Source organism: Poecilia reticulata, chromosome 12 (genome assembly GCF_904066995.2).
Source record: "Poecilia reticulata chromosome 12, P_reticulata-male-v2, whole genome shotgun sequence".
Taxonomy (NCBI): Eukaryota; Metazoa; Chordata; class Actinopteri; order Cyprinodontiformes; family Poeciliidae; genus Poecilia; species Poecilia reticulata.
This window is the reverse complement of record NC_088841.1, coordinates 2,341,877-2,367,782: the sequence shown is the minus strand read 5'-3', so window position 1 is coordinate 2,367,782 and position 25,906 is coordinate 2,341,877. Positions and strand designations below refer to the sequence as shown.

The 25,906-nt window shown below is 39.5% G+C and overlaps 2 protein-coding genes across 4 annotated transcripts; one reads left to right on the top strand and one right to left on the bottom strand.

The window, feature by feature from the left end:
- Positions 1–761: 761 nt before the first annotated feature.
- On the bottom strand, positions 762–15,857 carry marchf5l (membrane-associated ring finger (C3HC4) 5, like). Of its 3 annotated transcripts, none has more exons than XM_008423154.3 (7): positions 15,760–15,857; positions 6,656–6,732; positions 5,383–5,585; positions 3,709–3,839; positions 3,461–3,632; positions 2,768–2,934; positions 762–1,855 (listed from the first exon to the last, which is right to left on the bottom strand). In XM_008423154.3, exons 1-7 carry the CDS (start codon positions 15,829–15,831, stop codon positions 1,691–1,693), a joined length of 987 nt encoding a protein of 328 aa, XP_008421376.2. In that variant the 5' UTR covers positions 15,832–15,857; the 3' UTR covers positions 762–1,690. The 3 variants fall into 3 exon arrangements, with proteins under 3 accessions (XP_008421376.2, XP_008421377.2, XP_017163417.2); XM_008423155.3 differs by lacking the exon at positions 15,760–15,857 and adding an exon at positions 7,451–8,889 and having other exon boundaries at positions 6,656–6,779; XM_017307928.2 differs by lacking the exon at positions 15,760–15,857 and adding an exon at positions 7,451–8,889.
- actr1b (actin related protein 1B) lies at positions 15,483–25,478 on the top strand. The gene is made up of 11 exons (XM_008423157.3): positions 15,483–15,689; positions 17,038–17,102; positions 17,308–17,383; positions 18,176–18,301; positions 18,389–18,513; positions 19,832–20,048; positions 20,137–20,229; positions 20,306–20,480; positions 20,669–20,730; positions 21,741–21,781; positions 23,909–25,478. Exons 1-11 carry the CDS (start codon positions 15,642–15,644, stop codon positions 24,009–24,011), a joined length of 1,131 nt encoding a protein of 376 aa, XP_008421379.1. The 5' UTR covers positions 15,483–15,641; the 3' UTR covers positions 24,012–25,478.
- Positions 25,479–25,906: the final 428 nt, after the last annotated feature.

Sequence of the window (25,906 nt, the reverse complement as noted above, 5' to 3'; positions counted from 1 at the left end):
TTTCTCTTGCCTCCATCACACACAAACTCTCAGAGACGCAACATCCGCCAATCAGCAGCTTAGAATAAGATACAATAGCCAATAAGCAAACAAAGAAGGCGGGCTGCTTAAAACAATGTGCAAAATAATTGTTTATTTTTTGCCATTTAAATGTTAGTTTTAATTAAATAATACGATGGAGTACTACGGTTGAGTTCATATTTTAAATTACGAGGATAAAGTCATAACATTATATGAATGAAGATGTAATATTTCCATTAAAAAGTGAAATTACGAGAATAAAGCAAGTTTTTGTAATGTGACTCGTATGGCTGTTGTGACTTAATTCTCGTACGACTTTTGTCTGCAACATAACATTCTCGTAATAAACTTTTCTAATCTAGCTCTGTTTATAAGTTTGTTAAAATATTAACGTGAAAGTTTTTTACAAAAGTATTCGTTTGAACCTTGTTTATTGTCTTAGATCGACAAACCTTGTGCATTTTATTAGAACTGTATGATAGACTAGACTAAAAATCTGCAAAAATGATGTAGTGGGGAAGAAAAAGAATACACGTTTCACATTTTTAAATACACAAAAGTGTGGCGTGCATTTGTATTCCTATTCAGTATTCTGAATGGATATTTTGTAGAACCACCATTTGCTGCAGCTGCAGGTGTTTGTGCTTCTGGAATGAAATGTTTGAAATGTTTTCTTTGCAAGATGAATGGATTTATTCAGAGACTTATAAACAACAACAAAAAAACACTACATGTACAGGTAAGCTCTTCAACATCTTTATTTGGCAAAAATTAAATAGCATTTAAAGCATCTGGGCTAAAAACAATGAGGTGGGCATTTAGCAGGCATTGCTTTTTGTTTTCCTCATTTACAGCAATTTGAATCCAGCAATAAACACATTCAAATGCATGACCGACCACCTCTGTGATCTAAACATTAGACTGAGAGAACTGGATGACACAAAAAGAGGAGGCATGATGAAAACCAGGAGAACAGATGATGTTAACATTGTGCATATTATATTCAATCAGGAAAAAACTATTGTGGCCTCAGGACCATGTAGGCATTGGTTTTATCATCAGAAATAAAGGTATTTTGAATTTATTGCAGATCTACTGTAGACAGGTTTAAATGTATTATTTTTTCCCTTAATCTGAAAAAAAACAACAACAAAAAAACAGGTTTTCCTGTGAAAATGTGATGGTAGTAATTATTTATGGGCAACAATGTAAAAGAATGCAGAACTGTTTTCAAGTTTATCATCTTCAGAGTGGCAACAGCATGTGAGCCTCATCTGCAGACAAACCAATCAGAGCGAAGGAGGGTAGGACGTCGTTTGGAGGGTAGGACGTCGTTTATTGGCAAAGTTCAACAAGCACCAATGGAAACAAGGTCAGGGGAACAAAAATAGTTCATTTTGCATAGAACATGTCATTCAGCTGGTTCTAAACAAGGGAAAATCATACAACTACAGAAATTCATCATCTGCAGCTTCATCGTCATGACAACATATCAGGTCAGAGCTGATCTGTTCAGGCACTGCTTCAGTTCATTTTGGAGAATTTAAGGCAACAAAGCATCACCTGTGATTATGAGTCAGTCCAGGACCCACACCCTGCGTCTCTCTGTCCTCATCGTCCAGGGGACAGGAGGTCTGTTGTTCCCGCCGACCTCTAGGGGGACAGGCGGTCACTCGTTCCCGCTGTCCTCTGTGTTGACCTCTCCCTCGCCCCCTGGTCGGTTCGTGTAACTTTCTGGATAGTTCACGATGTGTCTGTTGGCCTGCATGATGTACTGCTGCTGTTTGAAATACACTTTCAGTACGCCTTTGATCAGCACGAACGCAATGCCCCCCTGTGGAGACAGATGGTAGGGCATATAGAAAACAGAAACCTTGAGAGAAAAATTCATATGAGGGCTGAAACACGACAAGGCGTTAAGATCATACTGAGGAAAAATAAAATTACAAGAATAAAGTCATAATATCATGACAATAAAGTTGTATTAATGGGAACAAAGTCAATGTTACGAGAACAAAGTTGTACAAGAATAAAGTAAACAATCTGACTGAGGTTGAATTAATTCGCAAAGATGGCCAGGTAAACATTTTTAATGTCTAGATGTTCTAAAATTTTTAAAATTCTTTTTTATTCTTTTCAAATTCCCATTTTTCCTTTTAAATTTTTCTGAATTCCATTTTAACCATACCTATTAAACCATAAAGTGGGTAATAATGGTGTAAATGACAAATATTTAACAAATCAATATCCAGAAGTCACCATTTACTTCTTCTCTGTTTCACAAATGAAGCAACCAGCTGTGGTTCAGTAGAACATTGCTGACTGGCTGCGGTTAGCTACCTTCATCTCTGTTTCTGAGTAGTCTTATCTTTGCCCCTCCTGTCAACCATGTGCTGACAAAACATACAGAATTTTTCTCCTATTTCATAAAACGTGCTGACCCTGAACGTTGTGCTAGACTTTGAATTTTTGTTATCAGTGTTTTATAGAGGTTTCTTTTTCATGGCTGGCTGGTTTATTCTGTCTGTGTGGAGAACAGAGCTGCTCCTCACCGGGTAACAGCGGGGACAGGAGAATAAACCAAACTGACAGAAATCACTGCATGTCCTTCCCTTTTTGCAGATATTAGCTAATTCTGTAATTTTGTTAATTGAATTCCGCGATTCCATCCTTGCTGTAACATCCCATGCTGCATTAAGATGAAACGCATTGTGCTGGGAATTCCCCAGTTTCCAGGCAGACTCACCAGTATGGTGCGCTGCAAGTTGGAGGTAACTCGTCTGAACAGCAGCCGTCCCAACAGACTGGCTATGGAGGGAAAGATGAGCGCCCCACACAGAGTCCTGGACATAGACAGGTGGTCTCCAGCGCCGGGCCCCTGGACACGCAGGGGCGGCAGATAACCACCACCCCCTGACGAGAAGCACACACACACACACACACACACACACAATGTTAACTGAGAATGTGTTGTTAAAGAGCTAACCAGCAGAACTGAGGCTCCCACTGAGTGAAATGCCATTTAGGAAGCTGCTATTGAATCAAAGAATTATTTTAAAAGGGGAAGTATTATGTAAAAAGATTTTTTTTTTTAGCTTTACATCATGTTAGAATTTTATTCCTTACTCAAAAATACACAGACTGTTGCCTTGATTCTTTCATACATGTTTGAGAAATGTTGTGAGTTTCAGAAAGAGTAGGAGATTCTTAAAGAGACAGAGGCCCAATTTCAAGGCATTAAATTGCAAATTATAATTTATTTTATGTCATATATATGGCATTTTCTAACAACTGAAGGTAGCAATTACTTGATTATGCTATAAAATGGCACTATATGCCTGGAAAATACATAATACTGCCCTTTAAGTAGGACCTACAAAACAAAGCCAGGATCAGCATGTCACAGGGGGCTGAGTGAGGAAGATGATGCGTTACACACCTGATGAAGGGCCTTGTTTATAGGAGTATCTCAGCCACAGCCTCAATAAGTAATCCTCCCAGCGAATCATCTTCCCCAGGACCAGCAGCACGGGGATGGTCGGCAGGCCCATGAGCAGGAACAGAGGGTCAGCCCGCTCCATCACAAACAGACCCTTCTTATGCCCCACCACCTGCAGGGGGAGCCAGAAAGGTGAGGCTACTGCAGACGGTGACGACTCAGTGGTTCCTCCATGCACCTGACAGCACCTGCATGACGGTCACGGCTCCGTAAGTGACTGCCGACCAGTACACCGTCCCAACAACCACTCCGACTGCAGCGAAGGGGCTGGCACGGGACAGGGCTCTGTCCGCCTGCTGCAGGAAGTACACCAGCGGGCCTGGGGGACCAGAACAGGACCGGATCAGTCATGTCACAGAGCATGACACAAAGGATAAATTGTTGTCTTCTCTTACTTTCATGTCTGTGTCTAAAAACTGAGAAATGTGCATCTTAGCTGAGTGATTTGAACAACAATCATTTACATGTAGGGTTATGGCTAACGATTATTCTGAGAATAAAAATTTGCACATTCCGCAGATTTTTCATTTAACCCAGGGCTGTCCAAAGTGTGGCGGGGGGCCAACTGCTGTCTTTGGACAGATTTATTTTTTACCATTTTGTCTTGATTACGTCTCTAAATGTGTTCAATTGCTAAATTAGTTGAAATAATCGATTATAATCAATTCATCAAGATTAGTCTAATGTTTTCAACACTAGTTTTACATAATAATGATTTCGAGCAATAATTAAATTGCTCGAAAAGGGTGAACCCCACCTCTCGCCTGGTACGTTAGCTGGAGATATGCACCAGCAACCCTCCCGACCCCACTGAGGGACAAGGGTGTAAGAAAATGGATGGATGGATATTTATTTCTTCAATATTATTTTTCATGTCAGTGTTAATGTCATGAGGCTGATGACTCCATGACACTTTCAATTTGACTCATTAGGATTTTATTAAGAACCAGATTTGTTCTTTGTAATTTCTGTCCAGTAAAACTATTAATCTATAAATCAATAGTCATGTCTATATAAAGATATAATCCATGTTTCTGTCTCATATTTGTATGGCATTAAAATGATCTGGAACTTTTGTTTTTCCACTGAAAGCTCTGGTTTGGACAATAAATGCCATGTGGGTGAAATTTTATGGATGATTCTCTGATGTCCCATTCTCCTGAAGGCAGCACAGAGCTGCACCACCAGAAACCGACAAACTGAAGAGAAGAAGAGTTATGATTAATGTAGTTACAGTTCTATCCATGTTTTAATGTTGCAGAGCTCAGTCGTTTGGCAAATAGTTCAAAGTTTAAACTGGCATGTTGTAAATTTTTTATCTCCTCATATTGTGTAATATTTAACTAGAAAATGGCAAAGAATAAGAATATTTTTTCCACTCTGATTGGCTGCTGTTAGACCTACCAATTTTAACTTGAATGTTCATTGCATTTTTCTTAGACACCTGTGAAAATAATTTCTATTCCCATGACGTTTTTGTTCTCTGCTAAATTATTTTTGATGATAAATACAGAAACAAGAATAAAAATCAAAACATCTACAATAGTGATAGTAATATTAATAATAAAATAATGGTCAGTGCAAAGTAGCCTATAAATTCTTTGGTGGGGGGCAGTGAGGGACCTGGATAAAGGCTGGGGGGGGCGCTGGGCCAAAAAAGGTTGAGAAACACTGATCTTAAACTTTCTTCAGCTCTTGTAGTTGCATTTCTCTGCCTGTAGGGGGCTAGAGGAAACAGCTGGGCTGCTTAGAGCAAAGCTCTGCTAGGCCTGCATGTAGTTTCTGACTCTCTTCAGGTAAAAGCCACAAGAGAGGATCCTGATACGTGGTACGGTCCAGTCAAAGGTTGCTCCAGTTCTCACCCATCTTTGGGAAAATGATGCAGTACTCGGTGCCACACTGCGGACAGTTAACGGCGCCGCCGCTGTTTCCCTTCTGCTTCTCGTCCAGCCAGCGCTGCAGACACGACTGGTGGATCCATTTGGTGCAGCCTTTACACCTGCAGGGGCTCACCCACTCTGCGCCGTGGTCGTCCCGCTCAGTGGCGAAACACACCCAGCAGTGTCTGCACACACACACACACACACACCAAAGTTTCATATAGAGGTCAGCTGTGTTCAAAGGATTTTAAGGAGAAAATTTGTAAATTTATAAGCATGATAAACACAGTAAGCTGAGTGCAACCTGAACATGAGCTGACTAACTGAAGATGAAAGAAAAAACTAATTCTGGCATACGGAAATAAAAGGGCATTTTAACACACAAAGTCAGATCAATACCCAAATACTTTGGAAATATCCCACAAAGATTCTTAAAACTACTGAGAAAGTAGTTGATTTTACATATCTGACAACATTGTAACCACCCACTGACAACATTTATATTTCAGAGTTTGTGCATTAGTACAATAATTTAGTCATGGATAATCTGTTTACAGCTAATAAAGGGGCAGTATTATTATTATGCATTTTCCAAACCTATAGTGCCAATTATACAACAATCAGGCAAATATGTTACCTTCAGTTGTAATAAAAATGCTGTTTATGTTAAACGTTACTTAAAAGAAATTTCACTTTGCAATTTAATACTTTCAAATTGGGCCTCTGTCTCTTTAAGAAGCTCCTGCTCTTTCACACAATACGCCTTCAGCAACGTTACGCTTCTCCATTAAGTCTTTACAACCGTTCATAGGAGCATGGGAAAAATAAAAAATAAATCACAGAAACACTCCTGATATGGATTTTAATGAGGAAATAACATTATATAAAGCTCACATAATGCTCCCTTTTAAAGTGTCAAGAGTCTTTCAAATGTTTTAAGTGACTAAAAAAAAAAAACATCAACAATGTTAAAATATTCACTTAGAAAATATTTTAAATAATCAAAAATATGCTAAGAGAGAATGGCTGATCAGTTTGGAACAAATCGATTAAAAGGCAGGGATGTTTTTAAACAAGATAAAGAAGCTGTATATGCATTTTCACGATAAAAGTAAAAATTTTCTCAAAGTGGGATGATAAAATGTAACATCAGAAATGACTAAGATAAACTAGAAGTCTGTAGATATATAATGTATGGTGAGGATTTGCTCAGATTCTACTAAATATTCAAATGAAGAATGAAAAGGAACATTACTTCTCAGACTGCTCCTCTGTCAGGGCCATGATGTTACTGCACAGATTCTGATGGACCCATCCGACTCCAGCAAGAACCTGGGAAACAAAAGTGGAACAACTTCCACTAGCTGTTCAACATAAAGCTAGAGGAACAGTTTAAGTTGATCTTAAAGCTAGTAGAACAGGGCAGGACAGATTTCTAGATTTCTAAATTTACTGCATAAAATGAACTAAAAATCAACATTAGTGACAGACAATAGCTGAATTATCTCAGTCGCTGGGAATGGTAATTCTGGCTCTTCCACACCCAGTAATCAGAACGTCAAAATCTGAAAAATTGCTGCCAAAAATAACTTGTAATTTATTTTTTAAAGTCTGCTTTCATTTGTCTTGTTTTTTATTCTGTTCGTTGAAGCAGATTGTAATTTTCATCTCGAAACGTGCTAAATAAATGAAGTTTTACAGCCGTACTTTGGAGCATTGGCATTTGTTGTGCTTTATACAGCATAAAAAGTTATCAGATCTTGTTATGATTTAACCAGTCTGTCACCAATATAGGATCATTTCGAGTCAATCAAATATATTCCATAATTCCTAGAAGCAGTGAACAGCCCTTTTTAATCAAGTGACAAATCGGAAGCTAACTTCAGCGCTGTCATGCTACAGCTAACAATGTTAGCAACGTAGGCTACTAGAACTTTACCCAAATATAATTAACAAACCGCGAACGTCACAAGGAGAGAATACAGTAAACAAATATTTCTAAAAATGACCCATCGAACCATTTTTGCGACACTGTTAAACCGCTGCCTACCTAACATACAGAAAACCTTTCCACTGTTACAGCCGACGTGATGTGTTTTGCTGCTTCTCTGGTTTCACCTTTAGCTGCTGCCTGATTGGTCATGAGTAAGTGACGTCTGCTGATGCGTTCACGCTAGTTATAAAATGTAGAAAAATTTGGGTAAAGAGTAGCGTCATAATCTATTTGCAGAGGCGAATTTAGCGTGGACCAAGTGAAGGAGTCAAGACTCCTTAGTTATTTTACAGCCAAATTTTACCTAAAACCTAGTTGCCTGCAATTGATCCTGAAATTTTCAAAAACATATTTGATTTGTCTCAAGAGTAAGTTAACTTAATTCAAAGGAGTTCGAGTTTTTTCGTTGTTTTGGTCTACCGATGATATTCTGTAAAGATGAGTTATAACAACCTATTTCCCAAAATTATTGTATTTTTAATTTCTCGCTTTTGAGGGAATGAAGACATTTTGAATATCTTAATTGAGAACGAAGAGGAAAGAAAGTCAAATTTGAAGGCAAAAAGTTGGTAAATTAAGCTAATGCTTATTTACTATTAAAAAAAAAACTTTCCCTAAAAAGCTGGGTTTCAGATGGCTTTCTTCCTATCAACTTCCCTTCACAAAACTTTGCTTCTTGCAAAACTTATGTCCTTTAGTGTCTGCAACAAAAGTAATAGGAGGGGGTACCCAAAAGTTTCCAGAATGACACTGCTGCATGCGCAGTTTTCGTAGTACATGATTCTGCTGCTAGTTGAATCAGCAGAATCAACTAGCAGCTATTTGGTTTCCGATGTTTTTTTCCCGCAAAAAAAAGCATTGGAAAAAAGCCTCGGAAACCATTCAAAACGCATCGGAAAAAAGCATCGGGAACTATTCAAAAAGCATCGGAACCCATTCAAAAAGCATCGGAATTCAAAAAGCATCGGAAACCATTCAAAAAGCATCGGAATTCAAAAAGCATCAGAAACCATTCAAAAAGCATTGGAAAAAAGCATCGGAAACCATTCAAAAAGCATTGGAAAAAAGCATCGGAAACCATTCAAAAAGCATTGGAAAAAAGCATCGGAAACCATTCAAAAAGCATCGGAAAAAAGCATCGGAAACCATTCAAAAAGCATCGGAAAAAAGCATCGGAATTCAAAAAGCATCGGAAACCATTCAAAAAGCACTGGAAAAAAGCATCGGAAACCATTCAAAAAGCATCGAAAAAAGCATCGGACACCATTTAAAAAGCATCGGAAAAAAGCATTGGAATTCAAAAAGCATCGGAATTCAAAAAGCATCGGAAAAAAGCATCGGACAAAAGCATTGGAAACCATCGGAAAAAAGCATCGGAAACCATTCAAAAAGCATCGGAAAAAAGCATCGGAAACCATTCAAAAAGCATCGGAAACCATTCAAAAAGCATCGGATAAAAGCAACGGAAACCATTTAAAAAGCATCGGAAACCATTCAAAAAGCATCGGAAAAAAGCTTCGGAAACCATTGAAAAAGCATCGGAAACCATTGAAAAAGCATCGGAAAAAAGCATCGGAAACCATTGAAAAAGCATCGGAAAAAAGCATCGGAAACCATTCAAAAAGCTTCGGAAACCATTTAAAAAGCATCGGAAACCATTCAAAAAGCATCGGAAAAAAGCATCGGAAACCATTCAAAAAGCTTCGGAAACCATTCAAAAAGCATCGGAAACCATTCAAAAAGCTTCGAAAACCATTGAAAAAGCATCAGAAAAAAGCATCGGAAACCATTGAAAAAGCATCGGAAAAAAGCATCGGAAACCATTGAAAAAGCATCGGAAACAATTCAAAAAGCATCGGAAAAAAGCATCGGAAACCATTCAAAAAGCATCGGAAACCATTCAAAAAGCTTCGAAAACCATTGAAAAAGCATCAGAAAAAAGCATCGGAAACCATTGAAAAAGCATCGGAAAAAAGCATCGGAAACCATTGAAAAAGCATCGGAAACAATTCAAAAAGCTTCGGAAACCATTGAAAAAGCATCGGAAAAAAGCATCGGAAACCATTCAAAAAGCATCGGAAAAAAGCATCGGAAACCATTCAAAAAGCTTCGGAAACCATTTAAAAAGCATCGGAAACCATTCAAAAAGCATCGGAAAAAAGCATCGGAAACCATTCAAAAAGCTTCGGAAACCATTCAAAAAGCATCGGAAACCATTCAAAAAGCTTCGAAAACCATTGAAAAAGCATCAGAAAAAAGCATCGGAAACCATTGAAAAAGCATCGGAAAAAAGCATCGGAAACCATTGAAAAAGCATCGGAAACAATTCAAAAAGCATCGGAAAAAAGCATCGGAAACCATTCAAAAAGCATCGGAAACCATTCAAAAGCTTCGAAAACCATTGAAAAAGCATCAGAAAAAAGCATCGGAAACCATTGAAAAAGCATCGGAAAAAAGCATCGGAAACCATGAAAAAGCATCGGAAACAATTCAAAAAGCTTCGGAAACCATTGAAAAGCATCGGAAAAAAGCATCGGAAACCATTCAAAAAGCTTCGGAAACCATTGAAAAAGCATCGGAAAAAAGCATCGGAAACCATTCAAAAAGCTTCGGAAACCATTGAAAAAGCATCGGAAAAAAGCATCGGAAACAGTTCAAAAAGCATCGGAAACCATTAAAAAAGCATAGGAAAAAAGCATCGGAAACCATTCAAAAAGCATCGGAAAAAGCATCGGAAACCATTCAAAAAGCTTCGGAAACCATTCAAAAAGCATCGGAAACCATTCAAAAAGCTTCGAAAACCATTGAAAAAGCATCAGAAAAAAGCATCGGAAACCATTGAAAAAGCATCGGAAAAAAGCATCGGAAACCATTGAAAAAGCATCGGAAACAATTCAAAAAGCATCGGAAAAAAGCATCGGAAACCATTCAAAAAGCATCGGAAACCATTCAAAAAGCTTCGAAAACCATTGAAAAAGCATCAGAAAAAAGCATCGGAAACCATTGAAAAAGCATCGGAAAAAAGCATCGGAAACCATTGAAAAAGCATCGGAAACAATTCAAAAAGCATCGGAAAAAAGCATCGGAAACCATTGAAAAAGCATCGGAAAAAAGCATCGGAAACCATTCAAAAAGCTTCGGAAACCATTGAAAAAGCATCGGAAAAAAGCATCGGAAACCATTCAAAAAGCTTCGGAAACCATTGAAAAAGCATCGGAAAAAAGCATCGGAAACAGTTCAAAAAGCATCGGAAACCATTAAAAAAGCATAGGAAAAAAAGCATCGGAAACCATTCAAAAAGCATCGGAAACCATTTTAAAAGCATCGAAAAAAAGCATCGGAAACCATTCAAAAAGCATCGGAAACCATTTTAAAAGCATCGGAAACCATTCAAAAAGCTTCGGAAACCATTGAAAAAGCATCGGAAATTCAAAAAGCATCGGAAACCATTGAAAAAGCATCGGAAAAAAGCATCGGAAACCATTCAAAAAGCTTCGGAAACCATTGAAAAAGCATCGGAAAAAAGCATCGGAAACCATTCAAAAAGCTTCGGAAACCATTGAAAAAGCATCGGAAAAAAGCATCGGAAACAGTTCAAAAAGCATCGGAAACCATTAAAAAAGCATAGGAAAAAAAGCATCGGAAACCATTCAAAAAGCATCGGAAAAAAGCATCGGAAACCATTCAAAAAGCTTCGGAAACCATTCAAAAAGCATCGGAAACCATTCAAAAAGCTTCGAAAACCATTGAAAAAGCATCAGAAAAAAGCATCGGAAACCATTGAAAAAGCATCGGAAAAAAGCATCGGAAACCATTCAAAAAGCATCGGAAACCATTCAAAAAGCATCGGAAAAAAGCATCGGAAACCATTCAAAAAGCATCGGAAACCATTCAAAAAGCTTCGAAAACCATTGAAAAAGCATCAGAAAAAAGCATCGGAAACCATTGAAAAAGCATCGGAAAAAAGCATCGGAAACCATTGAAAAAGCATCGGAAACAATTCAAAAAGCTTCGGAAACCATTGAAAAAGCATCGGAAAAAAGCATCGGAAACCATTCAAAAAGCTTCGGAAACCATTGAAAAAGCATCGGAAAAAAGCATCGGAAACCATTCAAAAAGCTTCGGAAACCATTGAAAAAGCATCGGAAAAAAGCATCGGAAACAGTTCAAAAGCATCGGAAACCATTAAAAAAGCATAGGAAAAAAGCATCGGAAACCATTCAAAAGCATCGGAAACCATTTTAAAAGCATCGAAAAAAAGCATCGGAAACCATTCAAAAAGCATCGGAAACCATTTTAAAAGCATCGGAAACCATTCAAAAAGCTTCGGAAACCATTGAAAAAGCATCGGAAAAAAGCATCGGAAACCATTGAAAAAGCATCGGAAAAAAGCATCGGAAACAATTCAAAAAGCTTCGGAAACCATTGAAAAAACATCGGAAAAAACCATCAGAAACCATTCAAAAAGCTTCGGAAACCATTGAAAAAGCATTGGAAAAAGCATCGGAAGCCATTCAAAAAGCTTCGGAAACCATTGAAAAAGCATCGGAAAAAAGCATCGGAAACCATTCAAAAAGCTTCGGAAACCATTGAAAAAGCATTGGAAAAAGCATCGGAAACCATTCAAAAAGCATCGGAAACCATTCAAAAAGCTTCGGAAACCATTGAAAAAGCATCGGAAAAAAGCATCGGAAACCATTCAAAAAGCTTCGGAAACCATTGAAAAAGCATCGGAAAAAAGCATCGGAAACCATTCAAAAAGCTTCGGAAACCATTGAAAAAGCATTGGAAAAAGCATCGGAAACCATTCAAAAAGCATCGGAAAAAAGCATCGGAAACCATTCAAAAAGCATCGGAAACCATTCAAAAAGCATCGGATAAAAGCAACGGAAACCATTTAAAAAGCATCGGAAACCATTCAAAAAGCATCGGAAAAAAGCTTCGGAAACCATTGAAAAAGCATCGGAAACCATTGAAAAAGCGTCGGAAAAAAGCATCGGAAACCATTGAGAAAGCATCGGAAACCATTTAAAAAGCATCGGAAACCATTCAAAAAGCATCGGAAAAAAGCATCGGAAACCATTCAAAAAGCTTCGGAAACCATTCAAAAAGCATCGGAAACCATTCAAAAAGCTTCGAAAACCATTGAAAAAGCATCAGAAAAAAGCATCGGAAACCATTGAAAAAGCATCGGAAAAAAGCATCGGAAACCATTGAAAAAGCATCGGAAACAATTCAAAAAGCTTCGGAAACCATTGAAAAAGCATCGGAAAAAAGCATCGGAAACCATTCAAAAAGCTTCGGAAACCATTGAAAAAGCATCGGAAAAAAGCATCGGAAACCATTCAAAAAGCTTCGGAAACCATTGAAAAAGCATCGGAAACCATTTTAAAAGCATCGGAAACCATTCAAAAAGCTTCGGAAACCATTGAAAAAGCATCGGAAAAAAGCATCGGAAACCATTGAAAAAGCATCGGAAAAAAGCATCGGAAACAATTCAAAAAGCTTCGGAAACCATTGAAAAAGCATCGGAAACCATTTTAAAAGCATCGGAAACCATTCAAAAAGCTTCGGAAACCATTGAAAAAGCATCGGAAAAAAGCATCGGAAACCATTGAAAAAGCATCGGAAAAAAGCATCGGAAACAATTCAAAAAGCTTCGGAAACCATTGAAAAAGCATCGGAAAAAAGCATCGGAAACCATTCAAAAAGCTTCGGAAACCATTGAAAAAGCATTGGAAAAAGCATCGGAAACCATTCAAAAAGCTTCGGAAACCATTGAAAAAGCATCGGAAAAAAGCATCGGAAACCATTCAAAAAGCTTCGGAAACCATTGAAAAAGCATTGGAAAAAGCATCGGAAACCATTCAAAAAGCATCGGAAACCATTCAAAAAGCTTCGGAAACCATTGAAAAAGCATCGGAAAAAAGCATCGGAAACCATTCAAAAAGCTTCGGAAACCATTGAAAAAGCATCGGAAAAAAGCATCGGAAACCATTCAAAAAGCTTCGGAAACCATTGAAAAAGCATTGGAAAAAGCATCGGAAACCATTCAAAAAGCATCGGAAAAAAGCATCGGAAACCATTCAAAAAGCATCGGAAACCATTCAAAAAGCATCGGATAAAAGCAACGGAAACCATTTAAAAAGCATCGGAAACCATTCAAAAAGCATCGGAAAAAAGCTTCGGAAACCATTGAAAAAGCATCGGAAACCATTGAAAAAGCGTCGGAAAAAAGCATCGGAAACCATTGAGAAAGCATCGGAAACCATTTAAAAAGCATCGGAAACCATTCAAAAAGCATCGGAAAAAAGCATCGGAAACCATTCAAAAAGCTTCGGAAACCATTCAAAAAGCATCGGAAACCATTCAAAAAGCTTCGAAAACCATTGAAAAAGCATCAGAAAAAAGCATCGGAAACCATTGAAAAAGCATCGGAAAAAAGCATCGGAAACCATTGAAAAAGCATCGGAAACAATTCAAAAAGCTTCGGAAACCATTGAAAAAGCATCGGAAACCATTCAAAAAGCTTCGGAAACCATTGAAAAAGCATCGGAAAAAAGCATCGGAAACCATTCAAAAAGCTTCGGAAACCATTGAAAAAGCATCGGAAAAAAGCATCGGAAACAGTTCAAAAAGCATCGGAAACCATTAAAAAAGCATAGGAAAAAAAGCATCGGAAACCATTCAAAAAGCATCGGAAACCATTTTAAAAGCATCGAAAAAAAGCATCGGAAACCATTCAAAAAGCATCGGAAACCATTCAAAAAGCTTCGGAAACCATTGAAAAAGCATCGGAAAAAAGCATCGGAAACCATTCAAAAAGCATCGGAAAAAAGCATCGGAAACAATTCAAAAAGCTTCGGAAACCATTGAAAAAGCATCGGAAAAAAGCATCGGAAACCATTCAAAAAGCTTCGGAAACCATTGAAAAAGCATTGGAAAAAGCATCGGAAACCATTCAAAAAGCTTCGGAAACCATTGAAAAAGCATCGGAAAAAAGCATCGGAAACCATTCAAAAAGCTTCGGAAACCATTGAAAAAGCATTGGAAAAAGCATCGGAAACCATTCAAAAAGCATCGGAAACCATTCAAAAAGCTTCGGAAACCATTGAAAAAGCATCGGAAAAAAGCATCGGAAACCATTCAAAAAGCTTCGGAAACCATTGAAAAAGCATCGGAAAAAAGCATCGGAAACCATTCAAAAAGCTTCGGAAACCATTGAAAAAGCATTGGAAAAAGCATCGGAAACCATTCAAAAAGCTTCGGAAACCATTGAAAAAGCATCGGAAAAAAGCATCGGAAACCATTCAAAAAGCTTCGGAAACCATTGAAAAAGCATCGGAAAAAAGCATCGGAAACCATTCAAAAAGCTTCGGAAACCATTGAAAAAGCATCGGAAACCATTCAAAAAGCTTCGGAAACCATTGAAAAAGCATTGGAAAAAGCATCGGAAACCATTCAAAAAGCTTCGGAAACCATTGAAAAAGCATCGGAAACCATTCAAAAAGCATCGGAAACCATTCAAATGTTGAAGACCGCTTACAAGGATGACGCTATGTGTCAAGCTCAAGTTTACTCATGGTTCACCAGCTTTAAAAATGGTGAAATGTCAATTGATCATCAACCGCTTTTTTCCTGAGCAGGCAGCAAAGCTTCACAGCCGCGCGCTGCTCATAAAACTTCTCCATGAAGAAAAGCGACGGCTGGTCAAAACAGCTCTTCCAAGAAAATTCACTGCGGGTAGACGAAACCTTCCACATCAACGCCGCTTGGCACACTGATTGAGAAGGCGTGGTTGAACAAATAACTAGCGGCAGAATCGTGTACTACGAAAACTGCGCATGCAGGAGCGTCATTCTGGAAACCTTTGGGTACCCCCTCGTATATAATGCATTTCTCCTGTTATCCACGGATAGGCAACAGTAGCAGTAATACAACACTAGATTCCACTGGTTCATAAAAGCCACGGCTCCCGCTGATGGACAGCCGTCAAATTAAGCATTATTATTGGCTATATTTGCTGTCAGTCAAAGGCTTTCGCCAACCTGATTGGCTGTCTTCACGGTCAGTCACGCGGACGCCGTGCTGTTGCGTTTGTTGTTGTGGGGAGGCAGCAAGCAGAAGCAGCGGCGGTGGTGGTGGACTGCACAGTGACAGGGCGTTATTTTTTACATGCTTACAACACTAAACGAAGACGGTGACACTCGCGGATCGCTAGGAACGTGTCTGAAAAACCCTGTCCGTCATGGAGTCCTATGACATTTTAGCTAACCAGCCGGTGGTTATTGATAATGTAAGTATGATGATGTCATTCATCCACACCCAAACCAAGGCCGCTTGTAATGGCCGTTAGCCTACATTACCTTTGTGTTACTGCTGCGAATATACAGGGGAAAATCCACGGGCGGACGTTTTTTCCTGAGCACCAGTTCCATACACAACTTCCCAATGTTCCTATGGGAATGCTACCAGTAGAAGCTTCAGTTAAGAATAACTGGAGATTCATGTAGCAGCGACGGGAGCTAAAGCTGCTAACCGGTTAGCTGTAGCGGCGTGTACTATTATCGCGTTAGACTCATTGTAAAAGGCTTCATTCAGCTCTGCAAGATACAGGAACATATGAATAACTTAATGAGGAACTCAGTGATCCAGAGGTTTCAACGGTAGCTAAAAGCTAACACTGTTTTAGGAAGAACCCTGTGTACACATATTAGACCAACAATAGTCAGATTTTACTGGGTGGGAATAAAAAATGAGACATTTCATCAAACTCTTAGGTGTTTTCTTTTAACAGTATTGGAATATTAAAGATTTCATAGAAAATATTCTTCAAAACAAAACAAGTTTATTATCCAGACTTTTTACTCATACATCTGTGAAGACTAGAACGTTTCTAATAGTGTGTCAGGACTGCTGCAGTGCCTGGTCTGAGCTGTTCCTGTTGTTTCCCCACCAGGAACAAGGGCATCCTCAGGACACGCTGCGTTTACGATAATTAGGACCTGATTCCATACTGTCATCCAGTCAGAAGCAGATGTGTTTGATTCAGCATCAGACAGTATTTCTGAATGCTAGCAGAGTTGCCTGTACAGAGCTGGACCCAGACAACAATGCTCACACACTGAGACTGTTGAGATGATTTACTTCATAAGCCCAGTTCAGCCTCCTTGATCAGTAGTAGCATTTAATTGTCAAAATGATTTTCTTTTCAAAGCAGTTGTTAATTTATCAGCCATTTTACTGATGTTTAGCCTGTACTTTCATTTTTATTTTTTTGGTAACCAGCTGCCTTTTTTGTAGAACTTATTTAATAGTCACTGTCTTTTGTTTTACAGACTTTGTTGTTGTTCAATTCTTGAAAAATGAATCAGTTTGCTGCAGAATCGTTTTACTCCTAACAAACTGCATGTTTGACATTTTAGTTTAGAGACATAAGAAGATGATCATTTATACTTGGTTTATCTCAAATCACAAACGATTCCAACTGAAGCAGTCTGTAAAGGACAAAATGTTTCCTGTAAAGCTCAGTGTTTCTTCAGGCTGAGTGTGTGACTGTTGGTGGCTGAGTCTCATGATCTCTTTCTTTCTGAAGCGTAGAGGAGTGCAGAACTGTGGTGAATTATCCCTTTTCTTCTCTTTAGGGCTCGGGGGTCATCAAGGCTGGTTTTGCTGGTGACCAGATCCCCAAATACTGCTTCCCTAACTAGTAAGTGTCCTCCTGTGGATCTCCTCACAGATTTAGTTTCCAGAGTTGAGCTTGAACACGGTGTTTTATGTTCAGCTGACAGATTTGGGCATGTGGATGTGGAATAACACCACCCAACTTATTTTGTAATGTAATGTGCTCTCAGGCCTTTTTGTGTCTGGTTGGCATGCGTGGTGTTTTTAATAGCGTTACTGTGTGTGTTCAGTGTGGGACGTCCCAAGCATGTGCGCGTGATGGCTGGAGCCTTGGAGGGAGATCTGTTCATCGGACCCAAGGCAGAGGTACGGCACACAGGGCAGGAACGACGGGAACCAGCAGAGACGAAGAAATCTGGAGTGTGGAGAGATTTAGTATTTCCAGACTGTGTTCCATATCCACTGTCTACACATCGTCAATCCATCTATCTGCTCTTTCTGTCTTTTCATATTTTCCTTTCTTTCTTGCTGACTTTCTGCCTTCTTTCTATCTTTCTTTCTTCCTTCTTTTTCACTATCCCATTGTCTAAACATCATGTGTCCACCCATCTGCGTTTTCTTTTTCATCCTTCCCTCTCTTTTCCTTTCCTTCATTTGTTCTTTCTTTTTTCTTCTTCTTTCATTCTTCATTTCTTTCCTTTCTGCCTTTCTTTCTTTCTCGTGTCATTTTTTCTCCTTTTGTGGAGAGCTCTTTTTGGTAACACTTTATTTGAAAGGGTGTGGCTAAGACTGACATCACCTGTCATGAACATGAAGGAGTCTTCATGAATGTTTATGACTGTTGTCATAAAGTGTCATTTGGCAATTAGTGACACATTTAATGTAAAGTTGTATTTAAAGTGGCATTAAAAGTCCATTAAAGTGGCCAACTTTGCAGTATTTGGTAAGTAATAACACGTTTAATCCAAAGTTGTACTAAAACTTCCATTAAAAGTGCGTTATAGGAGTCAGCTTTGCAAAAATTAAGACTCTTTGGTTCATCCCGTCACCTGTGTTTATGACAACAGTCATAAACACAGGTTTATGACAACCTGTGTGTGTGTGCGTGTGTGTGTGTGTGTGTGTGTGTGTGTGTGTGTGTCCCTCTTGATGCGTCAGGAGCACAGGGGCCTGCTGTCGGTGCGCTACCCGATGGAGCATGGGATAGTGAACGACTGGAACGACATGGAGAGGATCTGGCAGTACGTTTACTCCAAGGAACAGCTGCAGACCTTCTCAGAGGAGGTGAGCTTCACTCTGGGGTGTGTGTGTTTTCACACAGCGTGCTTCCTGAGCAGCAGCTGATCCTGTTGTGTTTGGATTGTTTGCCAGCATCCTGTGCTGCTGACTGAGGCTCCTCTAAACCCCAGTAAGAACAGAGAGAAGGCCGCAGAGATCTTCTTTGAGACCTTCAACGTTCCTGCTCTCTTCATCTCCATGCAGGCCGTGTTGAGCTTGTAAGAACTGCTGCGTCTCCAGTCCGTTTTGTTTCATGTCTTACAGTTCAGTAATCTACAGTGGAATATTAGGGCCAGAATGAGAGATTATTTATTTATTTACTTATTTATTTTAAATGACCAGAATAAAGTTATAAATATTAATAGAATAAAACATATTACCAGAGGAAAGTTGTAAAATTACTGGAAAAAAGTGGCTTTACTGGCAGCAGGTGTTTGATGGTTATCCAGACCTGACGTGACTGGCTCATCTGGGTCGTGGTTCTTCCTTCTAAATGGACTCAGTCGTTTCAGAGTCCTGCTAGTGAAGTTTAAGTTCACAAGATGCTCAACATTTCTCATTTTAGTTTTTTTTCTTTCTCGTGTGGCAGGGATCATAAAATTACTACTTCATTCTACCAATATTACAACTTTATTCTAATAATAATTTTACTTTATTCTTGTATCATAATTTTTGTGCAATATAATGACTTTTGTTTTTGTATCATTTCAATTAATTTTTTCTCATGTTTTTATTAACATAATGATATGACTTTTTTTCATAAGCCTTGTTTTCTGATATTATAACTACTATTATAACTTTATTCTTGTTATATGACTACTTTATTCTCATATTACAGCATTTTACTGTACAACTATTGTATTATTTCATTCTTGTATGACTTTTTTTCTCATAATTTTTTTTTCTTAGCCTGTCCGTAATAATCCCTCCTGACAATTTGGGATTATTACAATTTGGGTATGGATGGAAACTTTTAAAGTTTTAAAGATTTATCATTTTAGCCACATACAGTCAGCTGGGGCACTGATACTAATACTTGTCTGTTTGCAACCAGAATGTCATATCCAATCTTTTTTATCTTTACTTTTGAAGGCAGGTTCATATTCTGAGTGAGAAAGTAGAAGCTTGACAGAATGAATATACTTTAGCATAAAAGTTACTGAACAATGACATATTTACTGTTAATGGGTTTACATCCTCAGACTATGAGGTCCAAGGTTCCCTGTCCTTTAATTCAGTGTTTCCCAACCCTGGTCCTACATGTTTTAGAGGTTTCCCTGCTTTAATGTGCCTAATTCAACTGATTGCAGTTCAGCAAACGCCTGTTAATCAGTCATCGATTGAAATCAGCTGGACTGAAACAAGGAAATACCTAAAACATGTAGGGCAGGTTGCCTTGAGGATCAGGGTTGGGAAACACTGCTTTTATTTAACGTAACATTTACCTGCCATACTCAGCCCTGCATGTGGAGGGCGGTGTAACCAGCTGCTGTTTGTCCTGACAGATTCACATTGTACCCGTGTTTAATGCCGTAGATATGCCACCGGCCGCACCACTGGGGTGGTGTTGGACTCTGGTGACGGTGTGACCCATGTGGTGCCCATCTACGAGGGCTTCGCCATCCCACACTCAATCATGCGTGTGGACATCGCCGGCAGAGACGTCTCCCGATACCTCCGTCTGCTGCTGCGCAAGGAAGGCTACAACTTCAACACATCAGCTGAGTTCGAGGTGGTGCGCACCATAAAAGAGGTGGGGGACGGCTGCCGAGACGCTCCGTTACACAAACACTTCTCTAGGCTGAAAAAGCGTCTAATCTGGTGTTTCTCCTGCTGGTCAGAGAGCCTGCTACCTGTCCCTGAACCCACAGAAGGATGAGACTTTAGAAACTGAGAAGGCTCAGTATGTCCTTCCTGATGGAAGCACTTTAAATGTAAGTCCAGTAAACTCTGTGATGGTTCTGAGGGATGTTGAAAGAGCGGTTCTGAAATCAGCCGTCCCGTCCTCAGATCGGACCGGCCAGATTCCGGGCCCCAGAGCTGCTGTTCAGACCCGACCTGATCGGAGACGAGAGCTCGGGAATCCACGAGGTTCTGGCCTACGCCATCCAGAAGTCTGACATGGACCTGCGGCGCACGCTCTTTTCCACCATCGTACTATGCGGCGGGTCAACACTGATCAAAGGTTAGTAAAGCTGTCATTATGACTGAGAAAACAAACATGGAAGCACATGTACATTAATGCTGCACAATATATCATACATATATGATAAAATCCACAGACCTCCTACTGGCTTTTGAACAAAGACATTGTGAGACTGAGTTTCTTCCAAACGTCTGGACTGTTGTCTGATTCACTGTGGCTCTTCTCAGGGTTTGGAGAGAGGCTACTAACTGAGGTCAAAAAGCTCGCACCAAAAGACGTGAAGATCAAGGTAGGTCCACCTCCTGCTGTCGTGAATGAGCTCATCTGGACATCCTTCATTTTCTTTGCTGAAACACCAAGCTGCCCCTAAATGGGTCATGCATTGAGTAAAGCAGCAGCTCTGTCTTGAAAAGACTCCTCCAGACCAGAGGGGGGCAGAGTACCCACAAATTGTACTCAAGTAAGAGTAGCAGTACTTCAACATATTTTTACTCAAGTAAAAGTAAAAAGTAGCCGTCCAAAAACGACTCAAGTAAGAGTAAAAAAGTATTTTGTAGAAGCTCAGCTCAAAAGTACTGACTGATCAAATTATTTAATATTTTAAAATGACATCATCAGATGGACCAAAATATAAGTGGAAATTTTGGTATTTTAAGAAAATGACAATAATTCATACAACTAACCAATTATAAGAATAGAAAAACTTATGAAACTTTAACAGAAACTGCAGGTCTGTGTTTGTCTGGTAATTTTTTTGTTTAAAACATGTTTGTTCTTCATTCAGTGGGTAAAGAATCTAGAATTTTTTCTCTATTAATAGTGATACTTCATAATACATTTACTCAAGTAAAAGTAAAAAGTACAACATAGTAAAAATACTCCTAAAAGTGGACTTCTTTTTTTTTTTTTTTTTTCAGAAACAGTTACTCAAGTAAATGTAATTGAGTAAATGTAACTAGTTACTGCCCAACTCTGCTTCAGACCGTTGTTATTGATGTCACATCATGGAGTAACTGAATGACTCCCAGCTCTATACAGGCTGTTTCCTCCCTGGGAGAGAATGAGATGGTTCAGTGTAGACGTAAAGAGCATCTGACTTCAGAGAGGGAACGGAAACCCCAAAATGACCAGTATGTCCTTCTGAATCAAAGAAGGATTTGTGAGACCCAACAGGGAGTTGGTTGTTCCTCATTATCCATACCAGGCCACTTACCTAACCGGGTGCAGTGGAAATGTGAATGTTATTTCTTTGGGGGGTTTTTTAACCTTCTGATGGTTTTTTCTTCTTCTGCCTTGTAGATCTCCGCTCCCCAGGAACGGCTGTACTCCACATGGATCGGGTAAGACCTCTGACGTTATGGCATCCTCTAACCCAGTGATCCCCAACCTTTTTATTACTGCGGATCGGTCAAGACTTGGAAATTTTGCTGCGGCCCGGGGAGGGGGAGGGTCGTTAGATAAGGCTTCTGCATGTTGGTGTTGCTAAATCCTGAATATACCCAATTTTATCGCAGCCTGTGGGGTTTTTCCCTGACTGGGAACGAGAATACAACCTGCTGAATGTGACAGGTAGCCAATCAAAAAGCGCGGTGACGTAAGAACAGAGGGGAATCCCAAACAGCTGACATATCGTGCAACTGAGTTTGGTAAATATCGGAGATATGTGGAAATGTTTATTATTAAATCTCTAGGTCATTATTATGTTTATTCAGTTAAAAATGTTAACTATGAAAAAACATAACTCGCCTCCAAATCATAGTGCAGCAAATAGAGCGGCTGCTCCCGTCGTCTTTCATCCACCGCCTTTTCTTTTTGTTACATCTTTTATCTCTTAAAATGACTCCACAAACTATCACTATTGCTTCTACATCGTCATCCGCGTTTGGTTATTCTAAATTCCCTCTATGTTGGAGGTTTTACTGGATTATCCTCTGGGATCGGGATGTTTGTGACTGGAATCGGTTCGTGTTGCTCTTGCCTTGGAGACACGAACCGATCGAACCTGTTGGACTTTTATCAGCTCTGTGGTCACAGAGGCTTGGAGAATCGGCTGACAATTCTTAAATCTTTCTGTCTAAATCAGACTTAAGACTCACAAGCTCTACTCATCTCCTCTCGACCACTGCCCAAACGCTCTGACTGGTCGCTATGGTAACGTTTATATATCCCTTCAAAATAAGATACAGATGCACCACAAAAACGAACATTTTAGTTTTGTGAAAATTTTAACTCACTTTAACTTTACTAACGGGAGCCCTGAGCTTGTTTCTCTGCAACAAGACAGTCCCATCTGGGAGTGATGAGAGACAATAACACCTGAAGTGTTGCTTATATCCACAGCCTGCTTGGTCTCTACGTGGCGAAGCAGCTTGAAGCTTCATTGCCTCATTAGCAGCCGGTCGCCGCATGTTACGCAGAGCGGCTTGTAATGTGGGACTCACCTACTGGTCCGTGGACCAATTCCCAGATTAATGGGCGTTAATCTCAGGCCATATGAAATCCATTTTATTATTGTCCAAATTCCTTTTTTTCCCCTAAAATTATACTTTTTCCTTTTCAATTTTTGTTAATTCCTTACCCCCCCGCCCCCCCATTTTAACCTAACCTAAAAAGTGGGTAGTAATGGTGAAGTCAACATTTACTTCTTCTCTGTTTCACAAATGAAACAACCAGCTGTGGTTCAGTAGAACATTGCTGACTGGCTGCGGTTAGCTACCTTCATCTCTGTTTCTGAGTAGTCTTATCTTTGCCCCTCCTGTCAACCATGTGCTGACAAAACATACAGAATTTTTCTCCTGTTTCATAAAACTCACTGACCCTAAACTTTGTGCTAGACTTTGAGTTATTTATTTTTTTGGGATGTCATCGGTGTTTCAGAGTTTATTTTCATGGCTGGCTGGTTTATTCTGTCTGTGGTAACCGGGTAACAGCGGGTACAGGAGAATAAACCAAAACACTACAGAAACTGCTGAATGTCCTTCCCTTCTGACAGATATCAGCTAATTGTGTGCAATTCTTCATTTTATTGTGGATTCCGTTTTGTTTATTGAATTCAACAACGCCGTCCGTGTTTTCCGGATGGCGTAAATTGTGGGACCCTGGAACTGTTTCACAAACATGGTTGCAGATGTTTTCTCTTGTCAAAGAACCATCTGTGAAATCCAGATCACTCTAAAGCTCAATCTCCTGCTTTTCTTAAAGTACTTGCACTGATTACCTCTGTGGGACAATAATGGCTATTTCTATTCTATTCCTCTAAATGCTATTTAGGTGGCTGCTACTTTCTTTAATCACAAGCTGATAGGATGGACTTTTTTCACACTGTTTTACCATTTAGCTTCATTTTGTATCAGAAATAATGACTGTTTGGAATAATTAGTGTTTGTATTTTAAGTCAGACCCTGGTAAAGATGGTGGATGGTTTTGTTGCTGACTCTGCCCCACCCCCTCTCTCTCTCCTCTGGCAGCGGGTCCATCTTGGCATCATTGGACACCTTTAAGAAGATGTGGGTGTCCAAGCGGGAATATGAAGAAGACAGAGCGCGTGCCATCCACAGGAAGACCTTCTAGATTTGGATCGGCGCCACGCGTACGCCAGCCCCTTCCCATCAGAACTGCCCTCAGAATTCGCCCCCTCCCCCCCCCTCAGTCACCTTGCAGCTGAACATCCCCTGACATCCTGCAGCAATTTGTCCTTCATCCTTTCTGAACCCCACCCCAGATCTGAACCACTGCGGGCCCCCAGAATCAAGGCTTTTGTGTATGCTGGGGGCCCCATGTTGACCCCAGGGTTGCTCCTGCTGTTGGGTGGCAGTGGCAGCACCCTCCACACTTACCAAACAGTCACACCCGGAGGGCCGTCAGGGACCCTGAAAGTACACCTCAGAGGGCGGAGGGGTCAACACTGTTGGACTCCTGTTGCCGAGTTTCCATTGAAGTATTGGGGTGCTCTCTTGCCTCTGCAGCCCTGTGAGGTGTAAGATATCATCAAATCTAAATCAACCTAAATATTATTTACTGTTGAAGTTTCCATTCCAGACCGAAGATTAGATTTTTTTTTTTGTCTGTTTGTTTAGACTTTTTCTCTCTGACAGTTAGCTTTTACACAGCAAACATCTGAAATACTGCAGCAGCGCTTTATCATTTTATATATATATATATACAGTTGTAGTCAGTTAAAGATCACCACTGTATTATAGATCAGAACTGCAGTCCAAATGACTTGTTTCTGTCATTATGACATGTTTCTGTTTATGGAAAGGTTCTTATCCGAGCTGACGGATTAAAAACTTGTGGGAAATGCCTTGATTTATTTATTGCTTGTTTTTTATAACCCAATTGAAAAGGTGTTTTCAGCCTGAGTGTCACATTCAGGGCTGTTCTGTTTTCTGCTAACTTGAAGAAGCTGATTTTTGTGGCTAGATAAGCACAAAGTTTATTCCGACGTCATCATATTCAGTCAGATAATTATTTGAGAAAGATCTTAAGCTGGATATCAGTGCTTTTGTGAACTTGTGCATGCACCTATACTTCTAAAATCAACCCCAGGACTTAGTCAAGATGGAGATATTAGCAGGAAGCATTGATGTTTCATGTAAATGTTGGATTTATGGATTTAACCTTCCATCCATCTGATGTGACGATAAGAAAATGTTTGGATTTTGAATTTGTTAATCAAGCTGCAGAAACCCCAACGATTGACTGATATTCCCTCTCCTCCACCCTTCAGTATATCCCAGTAAAACCACTGCTCCCACCATTTCCCTGAACCTACATGGCAGTGAAGGGGTCGTCCACCATCATGTCCGCCTTACTTCGGTGTGTTTGTGCCGGAGCGTCCACGTCGTCTGCTTTTGGGTGTTTTTAAAAACAAGTCAAAAGGTGGGAATTTAAAGAGGTTGTAATGTCATCAGCCTTGTGTACAGTGGAGTACTTTTTCAAAAACCACCAACCATCTGGTTACAGACTAAACATGTACAATACTGTTTACTTTTACTTTTCGTAAATTCAGTATAATAAATAAGTTAATGGCTGCTGCTTGGATGTCTCGCCATTTTTTTTCTGTCTTTTCAGATCCTGTAGTTTCCATCTTAGTTTTTCCACACTTGATTGAACATCATTCCCTTATAGATGTGACGTCAAACTATTCCTCATAAAAGTACTTCATAGTTACGATTGAAAACTGCCTAGACCAGTGTTTCTCAACCTTTTTTGGCCCAGCGCCCTCCTAGCCTTTATCCAGGTCCCTCACTGCCCCCCACCAGAATTTGCAGGCTACTTTGCACTGACTATTATTTTATTATTAATATTACTATCACTATTGTAGATGTTTTGATTTTTATGCTTGTTTCTGAATTTATCATCAAAAATAATTTAGCAGAGAACAAAAAAGTCATGTGAATAGAAATTATTTTCACAGGTGTGAAAAATGCAATGAACATTCAAGTTAAACTTGTTAGGCCTAA

What these genes read in the sequence shown, in the direction of transcription:
- marchf5l (XM_008423154.3), bottom strand. Translation starts at nt 15,831, where the DNA reads ATGGAACTGGTGCTCAGGAAAAAACGTCCGCCCGTGGATTTTCCCCTG. An exon ending in GAGCCGTGACCGTCATGCAG is followed by an intron (nt 3,633 to 3,708) that starts GTGCTGTCAGGT and finishes CTCCCCCTGCAG; the next exon opens with GTGGTGGGGCATAAGAAGGG. An exon ending in ACTTGCAGCGCACCATACTG is followed by an intron (nt 1,856 to 2,767) that starts GTGAGTCTGCCT and finishes CTGTCTCCACAG; the next exon opens with GGGGGCATTGCGTTCGTGCT.
- actr1b (XM_008423157.3), top strand. Translation starts at nt 15,642, where the DNA reads ATGGAGTCCTATGACATTTTAGCTAACCAGCCGGTGGTTATTGATAAT. An exon ending in TGCAGACCTTCTCAGAGGAG is followed by an intron (nt 18,302 to 18,388) that starts GTGAGCTTCACT and finishes ATTGTTTGCCAG; the next exon opens with CATCCTGTGCTGCTGACTGA. An exon ending in CAAAAGACGTGAAGATCAAG is followed by an intron (nt 20,731 to 21,740) that starts GTAGGTCCACCT and finishes TCTGCCTTGTAG; the next exon opens with ATCTCCGCTCCCCAGGAACG.